The 24,649-nt window shown below is 41.8% G+C and overlaps 1 protein-coding gene across 3 annotated transcripts in view; it reads left to right on the top strand.

The window, feature by feature from the left end:
* Positions 1 to 1,028: 1,028 nt before the first annotated feature.
* Positions 1,029 to 24,649, top strand: part of LOC126063825 (CTP synthase 1-like) — a 100,531-nt gene continuing 76,910 nt past the window's right edge. The window contains exons 1-5 of one of the 3 annotated variants that reach the window (XM_049862220.1): positions 1,029 to 1,256; positions 5,068 to 5,246; positions 7,235 to 7,405; positions 18,027 to 18,127; positions 18,938 to 19,054. In XM_049862220.1, the coding sequence (XP_049718177.1) occupies positions 5,081 to 5,246; positions 7,235 to 7,405; positions 18,027 to 18,127; positions 18,938 to 19,054 (555 nt within the window). In that variant the 5' untranslated portion in view covers positions 1,029 to 1,256; positions 5,068 to 5,080. The remainder of the gene's footprint in view (positions 1,257 to 5,067; positions 5,247 to 7,234; positions 7,406 to 18,026; positions 18,128 to 18,937; positions 19,055 to 24,649) is intronic. The other 2 variants (XM_049862219.1, XM_049862217.1) reach the window with 2 other exon arrangements.

The raw sequence follows: 24,649 nt of genomic DNA, 5'->3' as shown, positions 1-24,649 counted from the left end.
GTGTTGTAGGGTAAAAAAACCACAAAGCTTAGTAACTCACAAAGAAAGTTTTATTCTGCATATATTCAAAAAGACAAAAGTGGGAAACGGACAACCATGCTGCCAGAGCCATGTCTGCCCAAGTCCAAGGAATATTACAGAAAAGGCAAGAATGGGAAAATGGACAAGCACACTGCCACAGCCATGTTTGCCTGAGTCCAAAGAGTGTTACAGAATCATCAGTACGTATCAACATTACAAAACTGGCAAAACCAATGGAAAGCTTCACATTTTCACAGATTGGCCAGAGGCTGTGAGCCTACATTTTGAATCATTGGTACAGGTTTTAGTGATGACAGTCAGGAGTGTCTTCATTGGTCTAACAAATTTCTATTCACTAAATGTTAACAGAAAAAGGTGAGTGGGAAGTCTTTTCTGTTCTGTCTTATATGAAAACTTTCCTAAAAGATATTTTCCAAGATTGTCCCATCTACTGTCTTTATGTCAGGGCCCAGTTGATGTGTCCTTGTGAATCCTTGTGGGCCCAGCTCCAGCAGGTCACTCACATTCTCTATGCTCAAGGACAGGGAATAATGAGTCCAATGTTTTCTAAATCACAAGGCAGATGTGGGGAAAAGGACTCAGAGGAGGGAGTCAGCGCCCAGCAGCCTTCTTTCTTGGACGTCTCTGTCAGAGGCCGGGGTGACACTGCTGGTGACCTTAGCTCCAGACGCCAGGCGGGAGAGGCCAGCACCTGTGAACGTCCTGCTCACAGTGTGGACGCTTAAGTGCACCATCAGGTGGATCTGGATAGCACGCCGGGGGAAGCGGGTGGCAAGAACTCCAGCAGGCTGCTGGGGAAGGGGTTTGGAGCCAGGCGACGGACTGGCTAGGTGTGAGTCCCGAAACGGCCTCCTCCCTTTCAACAGAAAAGTTTGGACTATCGGCTGCGATAAAAATTGCCACAGAAACGCCACAGCCTACTCGAGCTGGCCAGCCCTAAGTCTCCACCGCCGGGTCAGCACGCCTGGAGGACTCCCTGGAGCACAGCAGCCCCGGCCAGTCAGAAAGCTGCGACTACCCCGCACCTGCGCACTCGGAGCCCTGCGGCCCGGCGCACTCCTGGCTCCGCCCCCCGCCCTCTGCGTGCGCACCGATTCGAGCCCGCCGTGGTGAAAGGCTGCCGGGCGCGAGCGGCCGGGCTTGTTCACTGGCTGCGGGGGGTCACTGCGCGCGTCACCGATTTACTTCTTTGGCTGATTTCAAGCTGGTGTCAGGTAGGCAGACTCCAGGGATCCCAAGCGGGAATCAGCGGCGTGAGCGGAGCTCGGCGCGGGACAGCGGCCCCGCCGGTTGACAGACATTATTCCCCACCAATCAGGGGTGAGGGTGGCCCGGCCTCCTGGCCAATGGGCTGCGTGCCTGACAGGAGTTGCCCGGGCCAGCTAGATGCCGGCTCCACGGCGGGACCGCATGGCAGCGTCTTGTTGAGACGGAGGCCTAAGGGGCGTGGGCGGCCGGCCGCAGAGGCCGCGGGGCTTGGGCTTCAGGGCCCGACAGCTCTCGTTTTCGCCCGGCCTGTGTAGGCTGAGCCAGTTGTGGCTCGTGGCCGGAGAGGGCCGCCGAGACGGGGGAGCCCCCTTTTCTCAGCGTTCCCTCCCTCGAGAGAGCCCCGGCGGCCACCTCTATCCGGGCCGCCCTGATCCTCCGGCCTCAAGGCACCGGCCTAGCCTTCCTGGGATGGGAGGGCAAGACCGCAGGCAGGCCTTCCGTGGTGGAAGGCGGCTCGGGCCTTAGCGGCGGCCCCCTCAGCCCTTTCGTACACGTAGGGATGCGGCCCGTCCGAGCTCCAGTGGGTGGAAGGTGCCTTTGAGCTCACCGGCCCGCCCACCGCCGTCCCCTTAGACCCCACAGCTGTTCCTCTCCCTCCGGCTGCATGCTCTCATTTTAAAGAAGTTCACTGGGTTTTCGTCGCCTGCTTATGTCCACAGTCATTATAATTTTGAATCTTCAGGAGTCCTGTGATACAGGCGATGCAGAGATTATCACCCCATTTTACAGATGTGAGAACTCAGACTTCTCGGCAGCTTGGGTGACTTTGACTGTGGTCTCGTGCACAAGTGGTGGAGCTGCATCTGGACCTCATAACATTAAAAAAAAAAAGCTCAATTTCTACGTTGTGGTTCCCCCGCCCCATCGTTGTTGAATTCCTCTGTTGAAGCTTGATCTGTATTACTTGTGTGCAGGAAAGCCTTTTGGTGTCTCCCCATCATCTTCAGAATAAAGCTCTGAGTTGGGCATTCAAGTTCCTGCATCATTTGGCCCCTTGCTTACCTTTCCAACTTATTTTCACAGTCCCCTCACCATCCTCCTCTAGCAAAATTGGCCCTACCGCTGTTCTCAGTAGATGTCCCTCAGCTTCCTACACAGGCTGCTCTCCCTGTATCCTTTGCCAAACTTTTTCAGCTACTTAGTCCTTCAAGGGCCATTGCCAGTCTCAGGTCTGCAAAGCAGGAGCATTCTCCGAGCTGGACTTACTTCGCTCACCCTCCTCTGATGGGCCATGGTATTCACCTTGGTCTCCACAGGGAAAGCTTTCTGTTGTCTCTTCTTTGTTCTTTTATACTGCATTTTGTCCATATGCTTTTGACTACCACGGGATTGCTCATTTATTTCTAAATGTTTTATGCCTCTAGCTGAACAGCCGCAACTTGAGATACAGACCCAAATCTGATTGATTTTTGTGGTTCCTACAGTGTCTAGTGCAGTAGTTCAAACATGGTAGGTAGCCAGTAAATGTGAGCAGGTGAGTCCTGCCTGCCTCCCACCTGGTCCTTGAGTGCGTGGGAATATTTATTGCCAGGCACTGTGGGAGACTGCAAGAGCCTTCCCAAAAGATTAAAACTGGGGCACGTCAAATGCAAATAGATGAGATTAGTCTTCTGTAGAAGTAACCCAGCCAGTAAAAAAGGTGGCTGAAGAATTTCTAGGAACATCCAAAATTTAACCAGTGAATCCAGGGTCCAGTCTCAGCAAGGGTTATGTCAGTTTAGCTCATATCTATGAGGTAGCCATTTCTGATAGTCATGTGTCAATAGGAACCTTTCAACTGTAAGGTGATGGGCAGGGTGGTATTTCCCGCAAATAATAGGGACTTTTAGGGCTGGAGGGTCAAACAAGAAATGGCATACTGTATACCCTTTTTGGGAGATCACAGCATACGCTTGAAGGCGGTAAAGAAGCCAGTTGATTTTGTTTAACTAGCATTTCTCCAATTTCTTTATCCATAAAACCCCTTTAGGGGATCCCATATGCACTTTGTAGGAGCCACAGAACCTGCTTTTGGGAGTGCTGCAACAGGATAGAAAGAGCAGGACGTGGTTGGGGTGGCTGCCTCGCCGTATGACAGGAAAGACGTTTTGAGCGTTCTTACCTCCTTGTGGTGCTCAGGGAGCCTGTGGGGCAGGGGAGAAGTGGGGCGGTGCAGGGGAGAGGTGGGGCAGTGCAGGGGAGAAGTGGGGCAGTGCAGGGAAGAAGTGGGGCAGTGCAGGGGAGAAGTGGGGCAGGGCGGGGGTGATGCTTCAAGCAGAACTTCTCAGTTCCTTGTTCCTTTCTTAGCTTATTTTTTCTATAACTTGGCTTCACATGGAGTGTTCCCAGAGGAGGAAGATGTCCTGACCGTGACCAAGCAAGCATTCTGTGCTACTTGGTGGCGATTGTGTTTCTCAATTTGATCACATTTGGGTTTGCTGACCAAATGATGTTTTTGGGCCTCTGAAGCTGGGGAACAGCAATAAACCCTCCCTGACAAGCCTGTGGATATCTTCTCACCTCTTGTCTGTGTTGTTTTCACCTGCCTCTTGACTCAGCTGTCTTTGTATCCGTCGTTTTATCTCTCATCCAGTGTGTCCTTCTGTTCCCTGCCGTGACTTTACTACTCTTTGACTTTAATCTACCTTCTGAGTCCTCTGCTCATGATGTACCTCCTGTAGGCTTATTATCTGATGTCCCTGTCCCCCAGCACACACACACTCTCTTCATGGCATATCTGGGAGAGATTGGTGACAAGGAGCAAGTTGTTATTAAATTACAGATGAGAACTGCCAGTAATTAAAAGAAAATTTTAGGTTTATCTGCAACTGTTAAGTGTTGAAGTTTTATTCTTACCTGTAACCTAGAGGAGGTGCATTTTCTTGGCGATACATTGTAGTTTAGCCAAGGAGATTTCTTTCAGTGGATTGGAGTACTTATCCAAGATTGAAATAAATTTTTTTTTTTTCTCATGTAAGAAGATTAACCAGGCAGCTGGGTATGCCAGTGTCTAGCAGTGATGCCAGAAACCCTGGCGGTGTAGTGGTTAAGTGCTACAGCTGCTAACCAAAGGGTTGGCAGTTTGAATCTGCCAGGTGCTCCTTGGAAACTCTGTGGGGCAGTTCTTCTCTGTCCTATTGGGTTGCTATGAGTCGGAGTCGACTCGATGGCACTGGGTTTGGTTTTTTTGGGTTTTAAGCAGTAATGCTAGCCAATACTTGGGGCATAGTGTTCTATCAACAGCGTAGAGGTATTTTGTTTTGTTAGTTGGTTGACTCTCAAGGTTGCTAGTTATCAAAGCTTTAAAAAAAGCTATGTTATTTGAGTAGCACTTGTTTTTTTAACTCATATTTGACTAAAGTTACTCAGTGTTCCAAGATCCAGATGCTTGTTATGATCCCATATAAACCTGACAACCTTCAGTAGTCATTTTGACAGACAAGGAAACCAAGGCTCCAAGAAGGCTATAGGTAGTGGCAGAGCTGGTATTTGAACCCAGATAAGTTGATTGGTTGAGATGTATTTTATTTATAATTTTCTTTCTCCTGGGTTAAGTGTTTGGCTGCGAACCAAAAGGTTGGCAGTTGAAGTCCACCCAGAGGCACCTCAGAAGAAAGCCCTGATAATCTACTTCCTAAAAATGAGCCATCGAACACCCTGTGGAGCACAGTTCTACTCTCACACGCATGGGGCCTCTATGAGTTGGAATTGACAGCAACTCGTTCTGGTTTTTAAGTTGACTGGTTGAGATCTATTTATAATTTTTCTTTCTCCCAGGTCAGAAATTAAAATGAAGTACATTCTAGTTACTGGCGGCGTTATATCAGGAATTGGAAAAGGAATCATTGCCAGCAGCGTGGGCACAATTCTGAAGTCATGTGGTTTACGTGTAACTTCAATTAAAATTGACCCGTACATTAACATTGATGCAGGCACCTTCTCTCCTTACGAGCATGGTAAGCCAAATGCATTTCCTTTTTTTTTTTTTAAATAATGATTGTATAATATATGGAGGAGCATGTAGCCCTTAGAAGTTTTATGTATGTTTTCCATTACATAACATTCATTTCCTGCCTTTTCAAAAGGTCCTTAGTATACAGAATGGTGGTTTTCTTGCTTGATTAGAGGAAGCAAGAAAAATAGTCTGTTGGTGGCTGACTGAAAGTTTGTCAGTTCTCTTGAAAAACAAAACCTGGTGGCATGATAACCTTCTTCAAATATTTGAGAAGAGGAATTATGTTTATTCTTTGTGGCCCCATACATTGAGATAGGATTGGAGGACAGAAGTCGTAGAGAAACAGATTTTGGCCCAACAGAAGCCAGAGGTTTTTATTAGCAAGTGCTCTTCAGTAGTGGGGTGACCAACTTCAAGAAGTCATGAGTTCCTGTCGGAAGAGGTGTTCAGTCAGAGGCTAAATGGCCACTTTGTAGGGAATTCAAGCAACAGATAGATGCTGAGTTTAGATGATCTGTAAGCTGGAGATTCTGTTTTGCTAAAACAGCTTAGACAATATAAGCCAGGCTCTTTGAGGCAAGTGAAACAGGTGAAACCATTAAGAGCAGGTAAAAAAATACCATTTTACTACTTCATTATTACTGAGTACCTTTCAGTGGCATGATGTATGAACTTGTCTCGGATACCTGTTACGGATTGAATTGTATCCCCCCAAAATACGTGTTGTAAACCCTAACTCCTATACTTGTGGATGTAATCACATTTGGGAATAGGGTTTCCCTTGCTTTGTTGATGAGGCCATATAAGTGCAGTGTGTGTCTTAGGCCAATCACCTCTGAGAAGTAAAATGAGCAGATTAGGCAGAGAAAAGCAAGCAGAGATGGGGCAAGATAGATGCCACACCACATGAAGATCGCCAAGGATCCGAGGAACAGGAGCTGAAAAGAGACAAGGACCTTTCTCCAGAGCCAGCAGAGAGAAAAAGTCTTCCCCTAGAGCTGGTGCCCTGAATTTGGACTCTAGACTCCTAAACTGTGAGAAAATAAATTTGTTTGTTAAAGCCACCCACTTGTGGTATTTCTGTTACGGTAGCACTAGATAACTAAGACGCTACCTAAAAGATGGATTGTTTAAAATTGGGAGGAGATGTGCTATTAAAACATACTTCTAAGCTTTAAAATTTTATAAAATTATTGTCTTACTGTCTAATGTTGAGGTAAAAATCTATAAGGATAAGTTTCAATAGGGCAAAAATCCTCATGTAACAAATAACATCAGGAAAAGATCAACAGACTGGAGTGATATTTAATACAAGATTCTTGAGCAAAAGATGAGCTATTTCTTTGGAGGGGAAAATGAGACATTTTTCTTTTTCCAGTTTTAAGCTCGTCACCCATTGTGGTGGTAGGAATGAACCGTTCTGTGTAAAATTTCTGAAATGAATCTTCAAGGAACGAATCCTCAGCAAAGGAGTAAGAGTAAACTTCTTCAGTTTCACAACTTTGTTTAGGATTAAAATGTAGCCCAGAAGGTGATTTATAATCAACACAACCTAAATATATGTATCTTATATAAATTTTGAATCAAATGATACTTTTATCACATTTCAAACTTTAGTTTTCTCAATTAGAGTATTTTGAAAATTCTTTTTCTGTAAGCAGCAAACACCATACTACAGTAGCTTCCCACCATAGAGTCTGATGTAGCCACAGCCTTCCAGATGGTGATGTCCTCCACTCCTTGCTATTGCCTAACTCCTGATTAAGAGTGAGAGTGTTGACAGGCTGGGAGTATGACATTACCTTTTGGAGAATGATCGGTAATTTTTCCTTCTTTTGTGCATATTTAGTTTTCTGGGAATACATTTCTTTGCCTTATATCAAATTAAGGCAGACTTTGTTCTATTCGAGTGTTTACACTTTGGAACTCCAGTTGTGCCACGGTACACATATTTGTGACTTACCTAAACATTTTCACTGTTCCCTGCAGGGGAAGTTTTTGTGCTGGATGATGGTGGGGAAGTAGACCTTGACCTGGGTAACTATGAGCGGTTCCTTGACATCCGCCTCACCAAGGACAATAATCTGACCACTGGAAAGATATACCAGCACGTCATTAACAAGGAACGCAATGGAGATTACTTAGGAAAAACTGTCCAAGGTAATGTTGGATTTACCATTGAGATGTTTAGTTTCATCTAAGTACAAACATTTACGTTTTCTGTAATTTCAGCATGGAAGTGTCAAGGTATTGTTACTGAAATATGGCTTCAGTTGATAGAGTTGTATGCAGTTTACTCAGAAATCATTTAGAGAGGCCATGATGCTCTGTAAATGGCATCGAAGCTGTTAGCCCAGCCTAAGTGGTATGACGTGAGCCCTGAGAGCTGTGAAATGTTGCAGTCAACTAGGTTAGGGCATTAACCCAGATGGTGTGTATGCTGTAGATCTGGACTTATTGTGTGTAGGCGGTGATAGGGAAATGGACATCCATTGTGTGCTGTGGTTTTCAGGCTGTCCATCATCAGTGCCACATGGGCTGGGGGGTGATGTCTGAGAAGGTGGTCTCTGCTCAGGATGACTCATATAGGCCAATAAATGAGAGACGGAGGTTGGCGGGGAACAGGAAAAACCAAAAAACCCAAACTTGTTGCTATCAAGTCGATTCCGACTCTTAGCAACCCTATAGGACACGGTAGAACTGCCCCATAGAGTTTCTAAGGAGCGCCTGGTGGATTCGAACTGCTGACCTTTTGGTTAGCAGCCATAGCACTTAACCACTATGCCACCAGGGTTTCCAGAGAACAGGAAAGGCACCTTTATTTTGTTGTACAAGGAAAAGAAGTCAGAGGTCCTGCTGCCCAGACTGCTCCCCAAGGGCGAGCCGACAAGTTACTTTTAAGGGGTTTACAAGTAGGGAGTTCATATATGTTACGTCAGCAACATCCTTAATTATACTACACAGGTGCAGTGGGGTTTACATATAACCTCCAAGCAAAAGCAGGATTCAAATGCAAAGCTGGGGGGCAGGAAGCCCAGCAAGGGAAACAGGACTTTTAATGCAACATTGTTGGGGAGAAAGCCAAGCAAGAAAACAGAATTTTTTTTTTTTTAATCTGAAATTAGTATTGCCATTCCTGCTCTTTTCTGGAAGTTATTTGCTTGATATATTTTTTTCCATCCTTTGGTTTTTAATAAATTTATATCTTTGCTTCTAAGGTGTGTCTCTTGTAGACAGCATATTGATGGATCCTGTAGGATTTTTTTTTAACATCATCATCTTGAAAATTTTTTTATTCTTTTTACATTAAATTTTTTTAAAATTGTGGTTTAAGTGAAAGTTCACAGTTGAAGTTAGTTTCTCATACAAAAAAATTAAACACATTGTTATGTGACCGTAATTGCTCTCCCTATGATGTAACAGCACACCCCTCCTTTCCACCCTGGATTTCCCATGTCCGTTCAACTAGCTCTTGTCTCTTTTTGCCTTCTCATCTCGCTCTGGACAGGAGCTGCCTATTTAGCCTCATGTATCTATTTGAACTACGAAGTACTGTCTTTACCAGTATCATCTTATGCCTTACAGTCCAGTCTAATCTTTGAAGAGTTGGCTTTGGGAATGGTTTCAGTTCTGGGCTAACAGAGAGTCTAGGGGCCATGTCTTCCAGGGTTCCTCCAGTTGCAGTCAGACCATTAAGTCTGGACTTTTTAATAGAATTCGAATTCTGCACCCCACATGTCTCCTGCTGTGTCAGGGACTCTTAGTTGTGTTCCCTGTCAGGGCAGTCATTGGTGGTAGATGGAATATGGCCCTTTCTGTCTCTTGGGCTCTATTTTCCTTGTGTCTTTGGTGTTCTTCATCCTCCTTTGCTCCAGGTGGGTTGGGACTGATTGATGCATCTTAGATGGCCTGCTTGCTAGCGAAAACAGGATTTTTAATGTAACACTGTGGAGGGTCTGCCTCACTCCTTCTATTTCTTTTTGGACGTTAGTCATTCAGGACCCAGTATCCATTTTGAATGATAGCCTGGCTCGGAGTTGTTTGGCATATTCTTGGGGAGGGGCAAATATTGGACCTAGGCCTTTCATTGGGGCTACTGACCTCTTGTTGGTTTATAACTATTTACCGAGTATTAAAAGAAAAAGAGTGGCTTTATGTCCTGTTATATGAATGTTTCCCTAAAAGATTTTTTTTTTTAAGATTGTCTTAGCAATGTTGTCTTTATACTAGGGTCCAGTTGATGTGTCTTTATGAGTCTTTGTGAATCCAGCTCCAGCTGGGTCACATTCTTTATGCTCAGGAACAGGGAGTTAATGGCTCCAATATTATCTCCTAAATTATTCTTTTCTTTTGATTGGAGATTGGAGATAACACATTGATGATTAATACCTGGACTTAGTTGAACCCTTAGATGGTGGCCACGTTAGGCTCTTTAAACTCATGGTGCTGTTTGCCACCGGCTACCACCCGGTTCTTTACCAGAATCTTAAGTAAGAGCAACGTTCCCATCAATCCATTGCCGAAGTGAGCAGACTCAGTGTACATCAGCATTTTAGTCTGAGGCCTTTTTAAGTGTGTAAGACGATAAAAGATAAATTTTCTTACGCCTAATACTATCAGGATGCAGACTAAGAATATTATTATTATTTCTTGCAATAGTGATTTAGCTCATGTATCTATTCTTGATGTTAACTAACCAAATAAATCTGGTGTTTGTAAAGGTGTCATAGTGTGTGCCCAAGTAGCTTGTTTAATTCTATGTATATTCTGTTCTGTTTCTCTTGTGTTTTTTTCTGAATACAGTATTTGCCACAGTATAGATTGCCCTTTCTTGGGCTAAAAAATCTAAGGCTGTTTTGTTGTCTCATGTCATCTTGGCTAATGAGGTCAGAGATGACTGTTGTGTTTTTATCTCATTAACAACTTCATCTGTTATTTGTCCCATAATGATTGATAAATTTTTTTTTAAATAATTTTTATTGTGCTTTAAGTGAAAGTTTACAAATCAAGTCAGTCTCTCACACAAAAACTTATATACACCTTGCTACACATTCCCAATTACTCTCCCCGTAATGAGACAGCCCACTCTCTCCCTTCACTCTCTCTTTTCGTGTTCATTTCACCACCTTCTAACCCCCTCCACCCTCTCATCTCCCCTCCAGGCAGGAGATGCCAACATAGTCTCAAGTGTCCACCTGATCCAAGAAGGTCACTCCTCACCAGCATCCCTCTCCAACCCATTGTCCAGTCTAATCCATGTCTGAAGAGTTGGCTTCGGGAATGGTTCCTGTCCTGGGCCAACAGAAGGTCGGGAGGCCATGACCACTGGGGTCCTTCCAGTCTCAGTCAGACCATTAAGTCTGGTCTTATGAGAATTTGGGGTCTGCATCCCACTGCTCTCCTGCTTCCTCAGGGGTTCTCTGTCGTGTTCCTTGTCAGGGCAGTCATCGGTTGTAGCCGGGCGCCATCTAGTTCTTCTGGTCTCAGGATGATGTAGTTGCTGGTTCATGTGGCCCTTTCTGTCTCTTGGGCTCGTAATTGCCTTGTGTCCTTAGTGTTCTTCATTCTCCTTTGATCCAGGTGGGTTGAGACCAACTCATGCATCTTAGATGGCTGCTTGCTAGCATTTAAGACCCCAGACGGCACTCTTCAAAGTGGGATGCAGAATGTTTTCTTAATAGATTTTATTATGCCAATTGACTTAGATGTCCCCTGAAACCATGGTGCCCAGGCCCCTGTGCCTGCTACGCTGGCCTTTGAAGCATTCAGTTTATTTAGGAAACTTCTTTGCTTTCTGTTTAGTCCAATTGTGCTGACCTCCCCTGTATTGTGTGCTCTTTCCCTTCACCTAAAGTAGTTCTTATCTACTATCTGATTAGTGAATACTCCTCTCCCACCCTCCCTTCCTCCCCCTTCTCGTAACCACAAAAGAATGTTTTCTTCTCAGTTTAAACTATTTCTCAAGTTCTTATAATAGTGGTCTTATACAATATTTGTCCTTTTGCAACTGACTAATTTCACTCAGCATAATGCCTTCCAGGTTCCTCCATGTTATAAAATGTTTCACAGATTCCTCACTGTCCTTTATCGATGCATAGTATTCCATTGTGTGAATATACTGTAATTTATTTATCCATTCATTCATTGATGGGCACCTTGGTTGCTTCCATGTTTTTGCTATCGTAAACAGTGCTGCAGTAAACATGGGTGTGCATATATCTGTTCATGTAAAGGCTCTTATTTCTCTAGGATATACTCCGAGGAGTGGGATTGCTGGATCATATGGTAGTTCTATTTCTAGCTTTTTAAGGAAGCGCCAGATCGATTTCCAAAGTGGTCGTACCATTTGACATTCCCACCAGCAGTGTAGAAGTGTTCCAATCTCTCTACAGCCTCTCCAAAATTTATTACTTTGTGTTTTTTGGATTAATGCCAGCCTTGTTGGAGTGAGATGAAATCTCACTGCAGTTTTGATCTGCATTTCTCTAATGGCTAATGATCGTGAACATTTCCTCATATATCTGTTAGCTACCTGAATGTCTTCTTTAGTGAAGTGTCTATGCATGTCTTTTGTCCATTTTTTAATTGGGTTATTTGTCTTTTTGTAGTTGAGTTTTTGCAGTATCATGTAGATATTAGAGATCAGGTGCTGATCAGAAATGTCATAGCTAAAAACTTTCCCAGTCTGAAGGTAGTTTTATTACTCTTTTGGTGAAGTCTTTGGATGAGCATAGGTGTTTGATTTTTAGGAGCTCCCAGTTATCTAGTTTTTCTTCTGCATTCTTAATAATGTTTTATATACTGTTTATGCCATGTATTAGGGCTCGTAACATTGTCCCTATTTTTTCTTCCATGAACTTTATCGTTTTAGATTTTATATTTAGGTCTTTAATCCATTTTGAGTTAGTTTTTGTGCATGGTGTGAGGTATGGGTCTTGTTTCATTTTTTTTTGCAGGTGGATATCCAGTTATGCCAGCACCATTTGTTAAAAAGACTGTCTTTTCCCCATTTAACTGTTTTGGGGCCTTTGTCAAATATCAACTGCTCGTATGTGGATGGATTTATGTCTGGATCCTCAATTCTGTTCATTGGTCCATGTGTCTGTTATGATTGATAAATTTCTTAAAGATTTTTTTCAATTTAACTATAGCATAATAGACATTAAAGCTACCAACCCCACCCTTAGTATTGGACCAATGGGTTTCTTTTTGACTGTTGGTTTATAATGTGTAACAATTTAATATTACTTCTTTAGTATTTACTAGCATCATTACTATGAATATCTAAAAGTAGTCTTAATATTCTCTGAAGTGTGTTACCAGTTCATTCACCAGGAATCTAAACAAGAGTTTGCCCCTGTAAACTCACTGTCCGTTAGAAAGGGATCATTTAAACTAGTGTAGTTGGACCCACCACACAAAAGGAACACACAAAGTTTATCTAGAGGAAACAGGAGGTATAGAAAAATTTAAATGTGACAGCAGATTTTCATTGGAGAATACATGATTAGCAAGGTAATACGGGATGGACCTCTTCTACTGGAGATCTTCAGTTAATCTGTTTAAAACATACTAAGCGTTCTTCTCGAGAGCAAGCTGCTCCTCCTTGGTTTACCTGTTAACAGTCATGGGTCATTTTCTCAGAAGCAGAAGTGTCACAAAATGGTTTTTTGAGAGAACTAATAGGAATTATGCTATTCTTTTTCATAAAATCATGACTCAAATGAATTTCAAATACTTCTCTGGCTATGATCTTTACAACTTTGCCAAGTTTACCAGTAATAACTTCTAATTCAAGAGTTAAAATAAATAAACCCATTAGTTAAATAATTTAGGAGAAAGGAAAATGGTTTCTTATTTCCGGAAAGTAGGACCTTAAAACATCAGCAGTATTCCCACATAAAACTCATAGTATTCCTTTACTCAGTCTTGTGTAGTTAATTTCTGTTCCACGTGATTCTGGATCAGCCAGTCTGAATCCATCAGCTTCTGTATAAGAGTTTTGGAAATCTTGATTCAGTCTAGTCACAGTTCCTTTCATAAGTCTAATGTAGTCCATCTTTTTGTTGAGATACTTTGGTCAAACGTTTTCAGCAAATCAGCAGAAAAAAAACTTAGGTGCAAATGACAAATCTTAATATGGTCATGACTAATTTATAAACATAATACTCTTAATTATAAAATTCAAAGTCAGTTAAAAAAACTTCAAACAAAAATATTTTCAAATATAATGATTGATCTTATTTTTAAAGAGCTTCCGATATAATATTCTATATAATAATTTTGAGACATAATACGATATAGTCAGGAAATGCCAGGATTATCAAGTCTCTAAGTACCTGAATAGTAATAAAAAGATTACACAGGTAAGTGATGTGAATTCCCCAGTCAAACCATTGGCTTTGATGCTAGATTCGAAATATAAAGTTGAGGCCAAGTTAGCAATAAAGAAATAATAATAAAATTATGGTATAATTTGTGTTTGCTGTCTTAATATTAGGCAAAAACATAAGAGGAAATACTAACATAAAAATTTTGACCCAAAGAGAATCAAGCATTTCTCTTGATTTTGACTACACATTTCCTTTATATAATTTTTTTTTTTTCCTCAAGCCATGTAGCTTGGTTTTCAACTCAGGAATTTTATTTTAATGAGAGGCCGCACCTTTGTCTTCGAGGCAGATTACACAGAGAATAAATTAACCCTTTAACTCAGAAATCAAAGACAGTTTTTGTTATTTTAACAGTGAGAAACACAATTCTTTGCTTTATATGTTATTTAATATTAAAGCTCCTAAAAATCTTATAAACTATTAAACTTCAGTCAGATAAAACCTTTGACTATATTAAATTTCTTTTTAATAAACCTCCTAAAGGTTGTTTTTGTCCTGTATCTCTTATAGTACATCCTTTTAAAATGACAAAAATGAACATAACTCATTAGCAGACATATGTATATATATTTACATATGTGTACACACACACACCTTTTATTGTGTGTGTGCTATGAAAAGCGGAGGTATATAACCTTAAATTATGATGAATATCTATTTACTCATTTTAATACCTGTAAGTTACCTAAAAGATATATAAATTATTTTAAGTGTGTATACCAGCAAACATAATTGTTGAAATGAAGAATGAAGTTTATTCAAACATTCCAAGTTATTTAAATTTTACTGTTTTTTTCAATCTAATTTTAGCCCGTAAAGATTTTTATCAACCAGCTTTGGAAATCAGAAAGTTTCTGTTCAACTGACCAGTTCATTGAGATGGGTATAACCTCAAGTCTTTGGCTATGGGTGGAAACATTTTTCTAGGCCATTTTAGGTGTGTCTCATTGTGATTTTTATTTTTATTTTTATTTTATTCTTAGAGTTCTTTTGGGAAACCCTGGTGGCGTAGTGGTTTAAGTGCTATGGCTGCTAACCAAGAGGTTGGCTCTTCGAATTCGCCAGTTGCTCCTTGGAAACTCTATGGTGCAGTTCTACTCTGTCCTGTAGGGTCGCTATGAGTCAGAATTGACTCGAAGACAGTGGGTTTTGTTTTTTTTAGAGTTCTTTTATGGTAGAGAGAACTTGTTTATAGTTCTTTTATGATTGAGATCTCTCTAATTTTTGGTAACTTTAAAAAAAAAATTTTTTTTTTTTTAATAGTAAAGCTGCAAATTTTTCTTATTTTCTTTTGTCTTAAAAAAGTTTCCACTTAGTCGGAAGTCTCTTTCAAAAGCTTCCCTAGAGATATATGACTTCAGAGACTGGGTTCTGGGAAGGCCTGATCCTATCTCACCCTTACTCTCTTGACTCAGGGAAGACAAGATTGGGTTATCCCAATTCATTTATATGTATTTAAGTTGACCTAGGCATTTTGAAGGGCTGTCTACCTGGTAAATACCACAGCACTTTAGCGATTTTGTAAATGAATCTGTCAGTTCTTGGCTACTGAGCCTAGCGGCTGGGAAGGCCTGATCTTGCACCACCCTCACTCTCTTGACTCAATTCACAGAAGGAAAAAAAAAAAAAACACCAGGTATTAGATAAAACATTAACTTGCCAGAACCTCAGATGGAAGAATATAAGACTTTTTTGACAAAAACTGAGCATCAAGCAAAAGTTCCCTGAGAAAGACAGGATAGAACAACACAGATGGAAAGCTCACTTCCCAAAGTGGCCGCTGAAATTCTAAATTGATTCTAATATATTCAGTTTATGGTGTTTTAAATATGAACCCTAAACCAGTGTCTCAGTAACGGGAAATGCAGGCTCATTTATCAAAAACGTCAAGCTCTAAAGTTTAGGCTTTTGGTTTTCTTTTTTAACTTAATTCATTTTGTTGGCTAGAGACCTAGTCTCTTATTTTTGACCTTAAATATACTCGTTCCTTTAGTTGGAAAGTATTTTCAAGTAGCTACTGATGATTTTAATTTTAACACTGTGATTCTTTATTGAGAAACGATATCATAAAAGAAGATACAGAGCTACCACTTCTCCCTGAGAATTTCATAAAGTAGGTCAGGAGCCCTTACCTCCCCCTGAGAATTTGGCAAAACAGAGAACTATTTCCCAGGTTTTCTCTAGTGTCTAGCCTGTCTCGTGACCGCTTTATCCTGTCATGGGAATCTTTGATGTTCATGATGAGCGCCGGTGACAGCCCTAATGGCTTTTACTGGTCAACTTGTGCCTGAATTTTGCGGCTTATAATGACCCAGAGCCCTTTGGAAATAGAATTGTCTCTTTAATGTTTCAAGCGCTTGAATCCGGACACTAAACTGCAGTTCACTAAAAGAGTAAATGTCACTCTTAACCAACCAATCAAGCAAAAAAATCTAAGAAAGATTCTCCTTAATCAGACAGCTGGTTTTCAAAACAAATATGCCAAACAAAACTTAAGAAAACATGAGAGAGAGAACAAAAAAAACAAGCAAAACCTCGTTTTTCGAGGGTACTCACCCCATCGGTGTCAAAGGGACATGAAGTGCAAACATAGGTCCAGATGATTGGCCCTCTCTTTGTCAGCTTCTGCTCCCCAGTCCAGGTCTCTTTGAGGTCAACTGGATTTGTGGCTTTAGAATCCCTGCAATAACTACACCATTAACTCTTACGGGGTGAAAACACCACAAAATTTAGTAAATCAAGAAGCAGGGATTTGTTTGGCATATGTCTAAAGAGGCAAAAGTAGGAAAGGGACAAGCATGCTGCCAGAACCACGTCTGTCCAAACCTCTGTTCCCAGTTCTGAAGGATGCATCTTAGTGGGCTACGTTCCGGGATTCCTTGAACGTTCCTCATTCTCCGAATACCCACACTTAACATACTCACACAACCTAATCCAGTGCACCAACTTAAAGGTACCTCAGTGGTCAATTCCTCCCACTTCTTGGGATTCTTCTAAGGCCTTACCTAAGTATTTACCAAACAACCCAGGTGCATTTTGTGCCTCCCACAGACTTACCTTTTGGGTCCCAGGTGAATTGGCTTTCAGAGCTGCTCCAAGGTCTCCAAGAGGAACCTCCTGGTGGTGCCAGACATCGGGGTTGGTCTTTTGTCGACTCCTGGCTGGCTCACCAGAAATGATATTGGGGGGAAACTGTAGGTTCTTGTGTGGCATGACTCATATCGGCCAATAAATGGGAGACCAAGGTGGGAGAACAGGAAAGGTACCTTTATTTCGTTGTACAAGGAAAAGGAGTCAGTCAGAGCTGCTGCTACTAAGACTGCTCCCCAAGGGCGAGCAGACAAGTTACTTTTAAGGGGTTTACACATTAGGAGTTCGTATGAGTTACGTCAGGAACATTCTTAATCATACTGTGCAGGCACAGTGGGGATTACCTACAACCTCCAAGCAAAAGCAGGAATCAGATGCAAAGCTCGGGGCGGTGGGAGGGGGAAAAGAAGCCCTGCAAAGGAAACAGGATTTTTAATGCAACACTGTGGAGGAGGAAGCCAAACAAAGAAAACAAGATTTCTTAATTTTTATTTATTCTGCTTTAAGTGAAACTTTACAAATCAGGTCAGTCTCTCATACAAAAATTTATATACACCTTGCTATGTACTCCTAGTTGTTCTCCCCCGATGAGACAGCACACTCCTTCACTCCACTCTGTTCTCCGTGTCCATTCAGCCAGCTTTTGTCCCCTTCTGCGTTCTCATCTCCTCTCCAGACAGGAGCTGCCCACATAGTCTCATGTGTCTACTTGGGCCAAGAAGCTTATTTCTCACCAGTATCATTTTCTGTCTTACAGTCCAGTCCAATCCCTGTCTGAAGAGTTGGCTTTGGGAATGGTTCCAGTCTTGGGCAAACAGAAGGTCTGGGAACCATGAATTCTGGGGTCCTAGCCTCAGTCAGACCATTAAGCCTGGTCTTTTTACGAGAATTTGAGATCTACATCCCACTGTTCTCCTGCACCATCAGGGATTCTCTGTTGTGTTCCCTGTCAGGGCAGTCATCGGTGGTCGCCAGGCCACCAATATCTAGTTCTTCCAGTCTTAGGCTGATGTAGTCTCTGATTTATGTGGCCCTTTCTGCCTCTTGGGCTCATAATTACCTTGTGTCTTTGAGAAAACAGGATTTTTAATGCAGCACTGTGGAGGCTGTGTCTTACTTTCACTTCACAGCTCCACGTAGGTCTGTTTGATGTACTTGGGGTTTTGCACAAGTGTACATTTGAGAAAAGTGTTCTGCTTTTAAAAAGATGGTGTCAGAAAACTACTGGCCCACTATCATGGCATAAGCGCAGTGCTGATGGAAAACCGTAGGTGAGACATTTCTTTTCTCTTTCCCAGTTGTCCCTCACATCACAGATGCAATCCAGGAGTGGGTAATGAGACAAGCGTTGATACCTGTAGATGAAGATGGCCTGGAACCTCAAGTGTGTGTCATTGAGGTTGGTATGCTTCTTTTCTAAATTTTGTGATTCCTGCCTACCTGAGCAAGTATACATATTCTTCTCCTTAGTCAGCCATCTCCAGCCAGTAAGATAATTACCCCTGAAGCTCTTGGGCCTCCTATCTCTGTCAGTGAATTATGTTGCAGTATGGCAGGTCAGGTCATAGTCATGTGCACTGGCCACACGTAGACAGCAGTACTTCATCCAAGTGATTGTCCTTTGTCCGCATTTATAGATCATTTAGTACTGACCGTACCACTAAGGGTGGTGTGACACATTTTCATCTCCCTGTTGAGGAAGTCCACAGACTTGTGTAGGAACAGTCATCTCTAAGTGAGCATCACTTGGTTTCAGTTTCTGTGCTCCTGCAATGCTGATTCAGGCTGTTGGGTTGCAGTGTTCCTTCAAAGATAGGAGACTCAAAAGTTCCAACAGCTTTGTTTACTACAATTGATGCTTTTTAATACAGAAGGTGATCCCGGTTAACTAAAGAGATAAGATTTAAGTGTCTTTGCTTTGTGAGTCCCATACAAGTAAAATTTTGTAGTACCTCTCTCACCTGACATTTTTCTTGAAGTGATATAGAAGGATCCATAATAACTTTGGGGAATGGTGAGCCTGTCCAAAAAAGTCATCTTTAGCGCAAGGAAATGTCTGATTACCATTAACTAACATTCCACTGGGCCAGAGAGTCTGTATTACTGCTGTTAGCAACATTGGGTTGAGATGATAGAAAGCAGTTGTTAGATAATGAAACCAGCAGAGGAAGGTTTAGCGCTAACGTCTAAAATAACTTTGTTCTTCCAGCTCGGTGGAACAGTGGGAGATATAGAAAGCATGCCTTTCATTGAGGCTTTCCGTCAATTCCAATTCAAAGTGAAAAGAGAGAACTTCTGTAATATTCACGTCAGTCTAGTCCCTCAGGTAAGATATTCAAAGTCGTACTTTGGGAGAAGTGGACAAGAGGGAGAAAAGGATAATTTTCACTCCTTATCTGACATTTTTAAGTGCTCAAGGTGCAGGAAGCAGTGAAGAAAGAATTTTTTTGTGAATTAAAAATTATTATTATATTTTTTGAAAGGATCAGATGGAAACAAATGGGATGGGGCAGTTGTAGTTAAGCGACAGTGGGTTGAACATGTGCCTTTGTATTTACTATGGGGCGAAACCTCACTGTAACTAAAGTAGAGGGATTTTTTTTAAGATAAAAATTTATAAAGACAAATAGGATGTGAGGGGAGTCAATAGTAACAAAATCAGGAAGCTGAAAAGGAGATGGGCAAGTAGAAGCTGAGCTAGCAGACCTGGGGGAGCTCAATCCTGGAAAGCAGAGAAGCAACCTTTTTGCCTCATAGAACTCCCAGAAGGCTTAGGAATTGGTAGCACCAGGCATTTCTGTAAGCGGAGGGGGTGGGGAGTAGGACTCATAACTGCTGTTTCAGATGCAGTTAGACCCCCACATCTTCTCTTATGGGTACAGCCTGGCATCAGCCACTCTCCCACCTTGGCAGGGAACTGCAGGATTTTTCTATGGAGAGAGTTTCTGGATGGGCACACACTAGGGACAGTTGAGGGCAGTAGTAATGAACTCTCAAAACACGGGGATTAAGTGTAACTTAATGCTATTGAGACACACTTTCTTCTTCTGCCACTTGGTTCCCAGAAGAGACTGTAAGATTCTTCTCTGAAAATCTGACTAGCCCCGGAGAAACAACCCTGTCTCAGGGGCTTCCCAGTGAAATAGTTCAGTCACTTCCAGTCAGCCTTTAATAGGAGTTGGCACCCAGTGATCCCAGACATTTGGAGAAAGCATCTAATATGTAAGAGACCCAGCAGCCAGATGAAGGGAGCCTTAGAAGAACCTGAGGATCCACAGGGAGCAGGAAACTTAGAAAAAAAACACCTGTCAGTAATGTCTTCAGAGAATTCAGAGGAGAGAAACTGCATGCATTAAACAAGACCAGGATGCTGTAGGGGAACTCAGAGAATAATAAATAACTCTCGGATATTGAAAGTTGGATACCAGAAATGAAAAAGTTAAGAGAAAGAAAGCTGAGGAAATACCCCAGAAGGTAGGAGAGTAAGGGTAAGAAAATTAGTTAACTGGTCCAGGAATTCTAAGAGCCAGATAATAGGAGTTGTAGAAAATAAGAACAGAGAAACAGAGAGGTGGTAATTTGAACTAGGAGTCAGCCTATGGCCTGTTTTTAAAGTAAAACTTTATCAAAATAGAGCCATGCCTATTGTTTCCATATTGTCTATGGCTGCTTTTGCACTGCAACAGCAGAGTTGTGACAGAGACTCTGGGCCACAGAGCCTAAGATATTTGCTGTCTGGCCCATTACAGAAAACATTTTCTGACCTTTGATCAAAACAATTCAAGGAAATTTCCGGAGATGGGCTTCTAGATTGAAAGGGCCCACTGAATCGCCAGCTTATTGCACGAACAGTGACATGTACACACATGCACACCAAGGCACGTCATCGTGAACTTTGAGAATAATGGGGCAGAAATTCTAAAAGCCTCTAGAGAGAAAAATAAAGTTTTCTAAAGAGAAACATCAAGAATCAGAATGGCATGAGACTTTTCAATACCGGCAGCTAAAAGATATTGAAGCTATTTCTTTAAAAATAGTAAGGAAAAAGGATTTATAACCTAGAATTTTATACCTGGCAAATCTATCAATTAAAGTGTGAAAGGGGATTAAAGATAGTACATAGAAAACTCAGAGTACTGACCTCCCAGACTGTGGCCCCTGGAGACTCTGCCAACTCGGAACTGAAGTCACTCCCGAAGTCTGCCTTTCAACCAAAGATTAGAAAACCTATGAAACACACAATAACACTCATGAAGAATGTGCATCTCGGTTCGATCAAGTATATGAAACCAAACGGGCAACACCTGCCCAAAAACAATGACAAGAAGGCAGGCAGGGACAGGGAAACTGGGTGAATGGACACAGACCTCCGAGTGGAAAGGGAAAGAGAGAGCGTGCGGACACATTGTGGAAATTGCAACCAGTGTCACAAAACAATTCGTGTATAAGATTTTTTTTTTATTTTTTTTTTTATAATAACTTTTATTAAGCTTCAAGTGAACGTTTACAAATCCAATCAGTCTGTCACATATAAGTTTACATACATCTCACTCCCTACTCCCACTTACTCTCCCCGTCTTGAGTCAGCCCTTTCAGTCTCTCCTTTCTTGACAATTTTGCCGGCTTCCCTCTCTCTCTATCCTCCCATCCCCCCTCCAGACAAGAGTTGCCAACACAATCTCAAGTGTACACCTGATATAATTAGCTCACTCTTCATCAGCGTCTCTCTCCCACCCGCTGACCAGTCCCTTTCATGTCTGATGAGTTGTCTTCAGGGATGGTTCCTGTCCTGTGTCAACAGAAGGTCTGGAGAGCATGGCCGCCGGGATTCCTCCAGTCTCAGTCAGACCATTAAGTTTGGTCTTCTTATGAGAATTTGGGGTCTGCATCCCACTGCTCTCCTGCTCCCTCAGGGGTCCTCTGCTGAGCTCCCTGTCAGGGCAGTCATCGATTGTGGCCGGGCACCAACTAGTTCTTCTGGTCTCAGGATGATGTAGGTCTCTTGTTCATGTGGCCCTTTCTGTCTCTTGGGCTCTTAGTTGTCATGTGGGCTTGGTGTTCTTCATTTTCCTTTGCTCCAGGTGGGTTGAGACCAATTGCTGCATCTTAGATGGCTGCTTGTTAGCATTTAAGACCCCAGACGCCACATTTCAAAGTGGGATGCAGAATGATTTCATAATAGAATTATTTTGCCAATTGACTTAGAAGTCCCCGCAAACCATGTTCCCCAGACCCCCGCGCTTGCTCCGCTGAGCTTTGAAGCATTCATTTTATCCCGGAAACTTCTTTGCTTTTGGTCCAGTCCAATTGAGCTGACCTTCCATGTATTGAGTGTTGTCTTTCCCTTCACCTAAAGCAGTTCTTATCTACTGATTAATCAATAAAAAAACCCTCTCCCACCCTCCCTCCCTCCCCCCCTCGTAACCACAAAAGTATGTGTTCTTCTCAGGTTTACTATTTCTCAAGATCTTATAATAGTGGTCTTATACAGTATTTGTCCTTTTGCCTCTGACTCATTTTGCTCAGCATAATGCCTTCCAGGTTCCTCCATGTTATGAAATGTTTCAGAGATTCGTCACTGTTCTTTATCGATGCGTAGTATTCCATTGTGTGAATATACCACAATTTATTTACCCATTCATCCGTTGATGGACACCTTGGTTGCTTCCAACTTTTTGCTATTGTAAACAGAGCTGCAATAAACATGGGTGTGCATATATCTGTTTGTATGAAGGCTCTTGTATCTCTAGGGTATATTCCCAGGAGTGGGATTTCTGGGTTGTATGGTAGTTCTATTTCTAACTGTTTAAGATAACGCCAGATAGATTTCCAAAGTGGTTGTACCATTTTACATTCCCACCAGCAGTGTATGAGAGTTCCAATCTCTCCGCAGCCTCTCCAACATTTATTATTTTGTGTTTTTTGGATTAATGCCAGCCTTGCTGGTGTGAGATGGAATCTCATCGTAGTTTTAATTTGCATTTCTCTAATGGCTAATGATCGAGAGCATTTTCTCATGTATCTGTTGGCTGCCTGAATATCTTCTTTAGAGAAATGTGTGTTCATATCCTTTGCCCACTTCTTGATTGGGTTGTTTGTCTTTTTGTGGTTGAGTTTTGACAGAATCATGTAGATTTTAGAGATCAGGCGCTGGTCGGAGATGTCATAGCTGAAAATTCTTTCCCAATCTGTAGGTGGTCTTTTTACTCTTTTGGTGAAGTCTTTAGATGAGCATAGGTGTTTGATTTTTAGGAGCTCCCAGTTATCGGGTTTCTCTTCATCATTTTTGGTAATGTTTTGTATTCTGTTTATACCTTGTATTAGGGCTCCTAGGGTTGTCCCAATTTTTTCTTCCATGATCTTTATCGTTTTAGTCTTTATGTTTAGGTCTTTGATCCACTTGGAGTTAGTTTTTGTGCATGGTGTGAGGTATGGGTCCTGTTTCATTTTTTTGCAAATGGATATCCAGTTATGCCAGCACCATTTGTTAAAAAGGCTGTCTTTTCCCCAGTTAATTGACACTGGTCCTTTGTCAAATATCAGCTGCTCATACGTGGATGGATCTATGTCTGGGTTCTCAATTCTGTTCCATTGGTCTATGTGTCTGTTGTTGTACCAATACCAGGCTGTTTTGACTACTGTGGCTGTATAATAGGTTCTGAAGTCAGGTAAGGTGAGGCCTCCCACTTTCTTCTTCTTTTTCAGTAGTGCTTTGCTTATCCGGGGCTTCTTTCCCTTCCATATGAAATTGGTGATTTGTTTCTCTATCCCCTTAAAATATGACATTGGAATTTGGATCGGAAGTGCGTTAAATGTATAGATGGCTTTTGGTAGAATAGACATTTTTACTATGTTAAGTCTTCCTATCCATGAGCAAGGTATGTTTTTCCACTTAAGTATGTCCTTTTGAATTTCTTGTAGTAGAGCTTTGTAGTTTTCTTTGTATAGGTCTTTTACATCCTTGGTAAGATTTATTCCTAAGTATCTTATCTTCTTGGGGGCTACCGTGAATGGTATTGATTTGGTTATTTCCTCTTCGGTGTTCTTTTTGTTGATGTAGAGGAATCCAAGTGATTTTTGTATGTTTATTTTATAACCTGAGACTCTGCCAAACTCTTCTATTAGTTTCAGTAGTTTTCTGGAGGATTCCTTAGGGTTTTCTGTGTATATAATCATGTCATCTGCAAATAGTGATAACTTTACTTCTTCCTTGCCAATCCGGATACCTTTTATTTCTTTGTCTAGCCTGATTGCCCTGGCTAAGACTTCCAACACGATGTTGAATAAGAGCGGTGATAAAGGGCATCCTTGTCTGGTTCCCGTTCTCAAGGGAAATGCTTTCAGGTTCTCTCCATTTAGAGTGATATTGGCTGTTGGCTTTGCATAGATGCCCTTTATTATGTTGAGGAATTTTCCTTCAATTCCTATTTTGGTAAGAGTTTTTATCATAAATGGGTGTTGGACTTTGTCAAATGCCTTTTCTGCATCAATTGATAAGATCATGTGGTTTTTGTCTTTTGTTTTATTTATGTGATGGATTACATTAATGGTTTTTCTGATATTAAACCAGCTTTGCATACCTGGTATAAATCCCACTTGATCAGGGTGAATTATTTTTTTGATGTGTTGTTGGATTCTATTGGCTAGAATTTTGTTGAGGATTTTTGCATCAATGTTCATGAGGGATATAGGTCTATAATTTTCTTTTTTTGTAATGTCTTTACCTGGTTTTGGTATCAGGGAGATGGTGGCTTCATAGAATGAGTTGGGTAGTATTCCGTCATTTTCTATGCTTTGGAATACCTTTAGTAGTAGTGGTGTTAACTCTTCTCTGAAAATTTGGTAGAACTCTGCAGTGAAGCCGTCCGGGCCAGGACTTTTTTTTGTTGGGAGTTTTTTGATTACCGTTTCAATCTCTTTT

This window comes from Elephas maximus, chromosome 20 (genome assembly GCF_024166365.1).
Source record: "Elephas maximus indicus isolate mEleMax1 chromosome 20, mEleMax1 primary haplotype, whole genome shotgun sequence".
Lineage (NCBI taxonomy): Eukaryota > Metazoa > Chordata > Mammalia > Proboscidea > Elephantidae > Elephas > Elephas maximus.
Note: the sequence above shows the minus strand (reverse complement) of the source record. Positions and strands in the feature narration are given on the sequence as shown.